The 8,128-nt window shown below is 46.0% G+C and overlaps 1 protein-coding gene across 1 annotated transcript; it reads right to left on the reverse strand.

Annotated features, from left to right (window-relative positions):
• Window positions 1–5,878: 5,878 nt before the first annotated feature.
• On the reverse strand, window positions 5,879–7,927 carry LOC125486949 (torsin-4A-like). The gene is made up of 2 exons (XM_048616544.1): window positions 7,671–7,927; window positions 5,879–6,835 (listed from the first exon to the last, which is right to left on the reverse strand). Exons 1-2 carry the CDS (start codon window positions 7,881–7,883, stop codon window positions 6,506–6,508), a joined length of 543 nt encoding a protein of 180 aa, XP_048472501.1. The 5' UTR covers window positions 7,884–7,927; the 3' UTR covers window positions 5,879–6,505.
• Window positions 7,928–8,128: the final 201 nt, after the last annotated feature.

The following is an 8,128-nucleotide window of genomic DNA, read 5'->3' on the forward strand; positions in this document are numbered from 1 at the left end:
TCCCTAGGTTTGCATAAGACCTCGGCTAGACTGAGAACCTGTACAGGGGAACCTTTACAGATTGAGGGTACAGCTTTGGTTCTAGTCTTTTACTATGAAAAGCAGTTGGTTCAGTTCCCACTGATAGTAGTAAAAGGCTCAGGCCTAACCTCGATGGGATGAAATTTATATGAGAAAGATTCACCGAGATTGGCTCAACAATTTTCGATTAGAAAATGGCTGCCTCAGTGAAGTCCTAATTAAATAGCCGGAACTTTCTCGGGAAGGTCTAGGGGCCGTCAACGGAACCAAGGTCACCTTGCGTGTTGACCAGAAAGCAATTCCATCATTCTGCAAGGCCCATGCAGTGCTATAGGCCTTACGGGCAAAAGTAGGCCGGAGCGTGAAGGAAGCCTCAAACCAGTCCAGCTGGTGGACTGGGCATCACCGGTTGTACCAATTGCGATGCCAAATGGGTCAGTTCACATTTGTGGGGATTTTAAACAAACAGTGGATTGCTTTTTGCAGCTGGATATATACCCAATCCCTCGAATTTATATGCAAAGCCGGCGGGAGGGGATGGTGGGCATTGGGGTTGGGTGGAGGGGTGTGGTTGCTGTCCTTCATGAAGCTGAACGTGTGTATCTGCAGTTCCAGTTAGATGAGGATTCCCAGCAATATTCCACAATTACTACCCATAAGGGTTTGTACCATTCTATGAGACTGCCATTCGGGGTATCGCCAGCCAGTGCAATTTTTCAGCGGACAACGGAAAGCATTTTACAAGGTCTACCCCGGGTCACTATTTGTCTAGCTGACATGCTAATAACAGGGGAGACCAATAAGAAGCACTTAGAGAGTTTGGACGTAGTCCTTAGACGTTTCTCCAAGGCAGGCATATACCTTGGGAAGGAAAAATGTGGAAAAAAGGCCCCCCAAATGACCTACTTGGGCTACAGAGTTGACAAAACCGGGTTAAACCTGCAGGAAGATAAAATGAGGGTGATCAAAGGTGTTGCGGCTCCCAGGTCTGTCGAGGAGCTTCGGTCTTTCCTTGGGCTGGCAAATTATTACAGAAAGTTGGTACATAACCCAGCCTCCATCCTGGTACCTTTGCGCCGACTCTTAAAAAAGGGCCAGCTTTGGAAATGGTCAGGTAGCCAAGCCATAGCTTTCAGGGACGCTATCATCCTGTCGGGTGTTGGCACACTCTGATCCCAAGCAAGGTCTGATATTGATGCGTGATACCTCCTCGTACAACATCGGGGTAATATTTGCTCATAGGTGGCCCAATGGAGAGGAACATCCAATCGTGTATGTATCCAGGGCTTTTGCTAATGCAGAGTTTAAATACACTAAGATAGTGAAGGAAGGAAGGTTTGGCAGTCATATTTGGAGTCAGGAAGTTCTGCCAATATCTTTACGGATGTAAATTTGTAATAATAACAGACCACAAACCCTGATTAGGTCTACTTAAAGAGGACAAGACAGTGTCGCCCACAGCTTCAGGCTGAATTCAGTGGTGGGCTCTAATACTAAGTGCATATAATTACAAGTTGGAACACTGTGTGGGAGGCCAAGCAGCAAATGCGGATGCATTGATCCACCTCCTCTGGCAGATACACCCCTAGTGGTAACGCCATTGGAAGAGTCCATAGTAGTTTCAAATTTTTCAAATAAACTTCTAGTCACAGCGGACAATATCAGACTTTGGACACAGAAAGATCCCATTCTGGCAAAACTGAAACAGCTGGTAGCGATGGGAGAAACCAAAGGACAGTCACAACCAGAAATGAAAACCTTCTGGACCCAGATGGATAAGATCACAGAAGAGGATGGCATATTATTACAGGAAGCAAGAATGATTGTCCTGAGCAATGGTCACCACCAGATACAGGCTGAACTCCACCAGGGGCTTCCAAAATGAAGCATTTTGGCAACAAGTTACATCTGGTCGCCAGGATTGGATGCCGACACAGCTGCATTGGTGGGGCAATGCCAACAAGGGAAAACATTAGTGCCAGCAGCTCCTCTGTGTTCTCGGGGATGGCCGGGTAAACCCCAGTCAGTTACACGTTGACTGTGCAGGTCCTTTCATGGGCTCAACGTCTTTAGTCTTTGCGGACGCTCACTCAAAGAGTCTGGGCATGCACAGAGTCCATTCGTCAAACACGGGGAAAGACGGCAGAAAAGCTGCAAGTACCTTTTGCAGGACACAGGCTCCCGGAAGCGTTGGCCACAGATAACAGGCCAAGAGGGAAGGGGGGAGGGTGAAATGGCATCGGGAACGCCAATGCTGGACACAGGACTCCGCTAAGTGAGAGAGACAGATTACTTCAAGGGATGAAGTTTGACCTAGGAACCACGGGAATGGCCCTGCATGGGTAAGAGGCATGGTCAACGCGAGGTCAGGTTAATTGAGGTATAAAGTTGGGGTAGGGGAGATGATCCTGAACAAGCACATGGGCCATGCGAAAGCTGGAAACTCGCAAACAGTTCAGGTGCAAGCTGTGCCTGACTCCTCGACAGTCTTTCCGACTGCTCTGGAACTCATGGGTTCTCCCTCTCCGTCAGGTGTTGCAGATTCCCTGGAATGTGAGATGGACATAGCGGATGCTGCTGCTTTGACGCCTTTGCCACCTGAAGAGGAGGATGAATTTCTTCCGAGACACTCCAGGAGCAAGAGGCAAGCTACTGTGTGTTACACGCTGTCGGCATCAGAAGCAGAGTTGGAGAAACCTGACTCAGTGCTGAAACTCCCCAAGAGAAGCAACAAATAAAGAGGAACTGGCCTATGCCCTCGGACTCAGAGGGGGAGGGATGTGGTGATTGTAATGAGGTCAGCCATGTAGACATCATAGACTCTGAGCTCCCTGTTTGGGGTTGTTAATCTGGTCCAATCAGGGAGCCCTGGCTGACAGATAGAAACAGGAGTGTCAGGGGTTCTGTTCACTCTGAGGGCTGACTCTGAGGGAGTTAGATCAGTGTTGAGGGCTCTGCATGTGTAAATAAAGGGTGACTTGGTGACAGGATACCGGCCTCTGTAGAGTTATTTCATAATCATCACACTGTAGCAATCACGCTGTCACCTTCACAATGCAATCATTGTACCATAATCATAGCAATATGCCAATATAACACTGTAATAACGGCATTCTAACCAACACACTCTGAACATTGCATGCTGACCATCACACTGAAGTGTATCACAAAGGGCCTAGTATATTATCACTGGACTGTTGATCCAGAGACCCAGGTAATGTCTTGGGGACCTAGGTTCAAACCCTGCCACAGTAGGTGGTTGAATTTGAACTCAAAACAGAAATCTGGAATTAATGACAGTGAATCCATTGCTGAATCAGGGAAAATGCCATCTGGCTCACTAATTTCTTTTAGGAAAGGAAATCTGTCATCCTTACCTGGCCTGGCCTACGTGGCCTCCAGACCCACAGCAATGTGGTTGACTTTTAACTATGGCCTGGTCAATTAGGGGTGGGCAATATAAATGCTGACGTAGCCAGTGATGTCCTCATCGCATCAATGAATAAAAAATAAAGTCTGCCTTCCCATTAGGGGCAACATCACGTTGGTTTTTAATGTTGATCAGAAATATCCCCCAAGTACCTGATTTGCAATTCATAAATTTGCCACGTAAGAGTTGTTTTATGGACAAAAGAAGGGTAGATTTGTGTTTAGCAGAATCCCAGTTCATAACAAATCAGAAAATCCCATGAGATTGCAATCTGTATGAAACCCACTGGCAGTAATGCATAACCAAACTCACCAGGTGGGAAACAACTGGGATTGATTTTGGGAGTTTAAAGTCAGAGTTTAACCCAATATTACAACATGGAAAGATTAATTAGAAATACCTCGAGGTGGTTTCAGTCTGCAACTCACTCCAAGGTATACATTATTGTAGATATAAACTATTAGATCTCCACATTTAGATTGCAACGTGTAACTTGCTCCTGTTCTATATATAAACAATCTGAACCGCTTGCAGTGAAATTCATTCCTCGGTATTTCTTAAGTATGTAAACCAGCAGAATGCCTTAATTAGATGTCATTTCCGGGTATCCATTATTCTATATACAAATCATTTGAACCCCTCGATTAGATTCTAATCTGTACCTCACTCCCAAATATCCATCATTCTATACATAAACAATCTGAACTCCCCCATTAGATTCCAGACTGTAAGAGATTCTTGGAGATTTACTTTCTATATATAAACCACCTGGAGACTCAATTCATTTCCAGCTTGTAACTGATCAAATAATCCATTCCTGAAGATATACCTGATGAAGGCAGAATGGTGGATGTGATCTCTATGGACTTCAGTAAGGTGTTTGACAAGGTTCCACATGGCAGGACTGATTAGCAAGGTTAGTTCACATTGAGTACAGGGAGAACTGGCCATGTGGATACAGAACTGGCTGAAAGGTAGAAGACAGAGGGTTTTGGTGGAGGGTTGTTTTTCAGACTGGAGAGCTGTGACCAGCGGTGCGCCACAAGGATCAGTGCTGGGTTCACTGCTTTTTGTCATTGATATAAATGATTTGGATGTGAACATAGGAGGGATTGTTGGCAAGTTTGCAGATGACACTGAAATTGATGGTGTAGTGGTCAGCCAAGAAGGTTACCTCAGAGTATAACAGGACCTTGGTCAGATGGGCTAATGGGTCGAGGAGTGACAGATGGAGTTTAATTTAGATAAATGTGAGGTGCTGCATTTTGGAAAGGCAAATCAGGGCAGGACTTATACACTTAATGGTAAGATACTAGGGACCATTGCCAAGCAAACAGACTTTGGAGTGCAGGTTCATAGCTCCTTGAAAGTGGAGCCACTGATGGATAGGATAGTGAAGAAGGCGTTTGGTACGCTTGCCTTCACTGGTCAGTGCATTGAGCATCGGAGTTGGGAGGTCATGTTGTGGCCGTACAGGACATTGGTTAGGCCACTTTTGGAATACTGCTTCCAATTCTGGTCTCCCTATTATAGGAAGGATGTTGTGAAACTTAAAGGGTTCAGCAAAGATTTACGAGGATGTTGCCAGGGCTGGAGGGTTTGAGCTTTAGGGAGAGGCTGAATAGGCTGGGGCTATTTTCCCTGGAGCATCAGAGGCTGAGGGGTGACCTTATAGAGGTTAATAAAAACATGAGGGGCATGGATAGGGTGAATAGCCAAAGTCTTTTGCCCACGATAGGGGAGTCCAAAACTAGAGGGCGTAAGTTTAAGGTGAGAGGTGAAGGAGTTAAAAGGGACCAAAGGGGCAACTTTTTCACACAGAGGGTGGTGCGTGTATGGAATGAGCAGCCAGAGGAAGTGGTGCAGGCTGGTACAATATTTAAAAGGCATCTGGATGTATACATGAATAGGAAAGTGTTTAGAGGGATATGGGCCAAATGCTGGCATATGGGACTAAATTAATTCAGGATATCTGGTTGGCATGGACAAGTTGGACTGAAGAGTCTGCAACCACACTGTACAACTCTATGACTCCATATGCTATGAATTAAGTTGTAATCTGCCTCATTTAAACTGAAAAATGTTTCAGCAGGAAATGCCGAAATGAGAGGTTACTTGGTTAGGAGTTCCACTGGTCCAGGTCCATGGGAAGATTGAGTTGCACAAGAAACCAGTCTGACAATGACTGATTTCAACATGATGTAGAAATAGCAGGATGAAAGAAAGTGGAAAATGTTGAGGAGGAAGAAGGAAGTTTGAGGCATCCTTTCGCATTCAGATATTACTGACAAAATCTCCCCTCTTAAATTTTGCAATGTAGTAATTGGTACCTAACAAGGAAACACAAATGAGTTCATTATAAATATGATTTATTAATGGCTGTTCACAGAACATACTCAATTAACGATAATCACAGTTTACAGGTTGTTTGTCAATGTAATTACATTGTCATTCAATATAATTACACACAAGTCCACAGAGTGTACTCTAATTGTTCCTTTTTTTCAAACATTTCATTCTCACAGAACATTCATCAATTTGCTTGCGCAGCAAGCTTTTACATAACATAAATATACAATTGTGATAAAGTATAGATTTTAGATATTAGGCACACTATAGGAATAAAGGTGTAGATTGGTCACTGCTCAAATAGTAAGGTGATAAATAGTCAAGTTTATTGTCTCTGTCCTTGATACTCAACAGAAGTTACCTTCTGATATGAAAACCCCAGGTGCTAATGGAGAAAAATGAATACCTTTCCGTCCCCAGTTGGAGAACATTTACAAGTGGATAACCAGGCTGACACACACAATTAGCTGAATTTACATAAGGCTGATTGGACATTCTCTGGTCAACCCCTGGAGAGCCATAAGGCTTGTCCACTTGAGAATAAGTTGAGATTTCTAGTGTCCTTTTGACCGCTCCAGAACTTGGCAGATCTTGCACCTTCTTTTCATCGGACGTACCAGTTGGGGTGTTCAAACTTTCCCTGAACCAGAGGTCGCGGGTGAGGTGATGCCATCTGGAAAGTGTCCTGCCACGAGGAAGGTTGGTTCACATTCTGCAGGCAATAGATCTGGAGCCCATTCTGTGGCACACAACAGTCACCGCCAGGCTGGCGCCATCGGGCATCTTTGACAGCAGCGGCGCACTGCCGTTGGCGGGCCTGAACATTTCCCCACCTGAGGGTGGGAGCCCCGGTGCCCGCTCCCTGCTGAGGTTGGGCTGCGAGCCGCCTGGCCCTCCTGCCTGGGCGATCACGTCGACCGTTCCCTCTTGAGCCTCCGCTGCGGCCGCGTACACTTGGACCGTCACCACACACAGGAAGAGCAGGAGCATCCTCTTGGCCCAGTCCTTCTCCTCAGGGGGCAAGTACTTCCTGACCTGGGCATGGACAAAACAGAAAGGGGTTAGCAAAGGTGAAAGAAGGGAGGAAAGGCCTTGAATTTGTAAAACGTCAGAAAGCTCTGCACCCAATGAAGTGCTTTTTGAAGCACAGGCACTGTTCTAATGCAGGGTATGTGTGACAGCTGACTTGCGGCAAGATTCCACAAGCAGCAATGTGATAACCACCCGATCATCTGTTCCAGATTGCAGCTGCCTGCATGGAAGGCAATCTGAGACAACCTGGGCTTTAAATCAACATGAGCTCAGTACCGCACTGGGGCTATCAACCAGTCTCTCGCTGTTGCAAACAGGATGTATCCAAAAGACCCTCTCACTCTCCCTCTGCATTATCACATTTCCTTAAAAGGCCAAAAATAAGCGGTCAGCCAACTCCATTCTTTAAAATTAATATGACAGACAGATATACACACACATTCTCCTTTTGATTCAAATACAGCCACCATAATAAGTTCAGTTTCTTTTTCTCAGATTTTGTACTCGTTTCAGAAAATTTCCCGATTAACCTGTTGAGTGATGCTATTACACACACACACACACACAACTGGACTTTAACATGGTTCTCCCCGTTAAGAGGTAGGGACGCTACCACCATGCCACAAATGAGGACCATTTAATTGGCCCTCAAACATTAGCAAAGGCGAACTGGTGGGATTTGTCACTCATAGGCCCGGAGATTGCTGCCTTTTGTGGCATTTTTGGTTTTTGGCCCAGTTTCCAAAGCGAAACTGTCACGTTAAGTCCTGCCTTAATAGGAGAAGCGACCTGCTCAGATCCCTGTCTGTTATCCAGACCACGGGTTGACTATACATACCTGGGCCGGGTAGAGGATTTTGACGGGTCGGCGCCTGGCTCGCAGTCGGGGGTTGGCGTCCAGGGTGTGTTTGACCCTTGGTGGGATGTCAAAGGTGAAGATCTCGGGCTCAGTGCTCCTCTGCCTGGTCAGCCTTGTGCTGCCAGATGGTTTCGTTGGGAAGCCCTGGTTCACGTCTGCCATTAGCCATGGGTGACGACAGCCCAGACACATGGTGCTCTGCGTTTGCAAAACAATTGCAACTTACAACAGTAGAACGAAAGAATCACTCTCTGAACAGTGAGGTGTCAGAGCAAGCTTATTAATACTGAGCCTGCCTCCTCCCTTGAGCAAAGCCTCAGAGCTGTGATTGGTCCACATCCCTCTGACTCCTCTCACACCTCCCTCTACCTACAATCCTTGGAAAAAAAGTAAACGATTACTTTTTCCCAAATTTCAGAGTAAGTGACAGGCCCACC

The sequence above is a fragment of the Rhincodon typus genome, chromosome 35 (assembly GCF_021869965.1).
Source record: "Rhincodon typus isolate 14 chromosome 35, sRhiTyp1.1, whole genome shotgun sequence".
Taxonomy (NCBI): Eukaryota; Metazoa; Chordata; class Chondrichthyes; order Orectolobiformes; family Rhincodontidae; genus Rhincodon; species Rhincodon typus.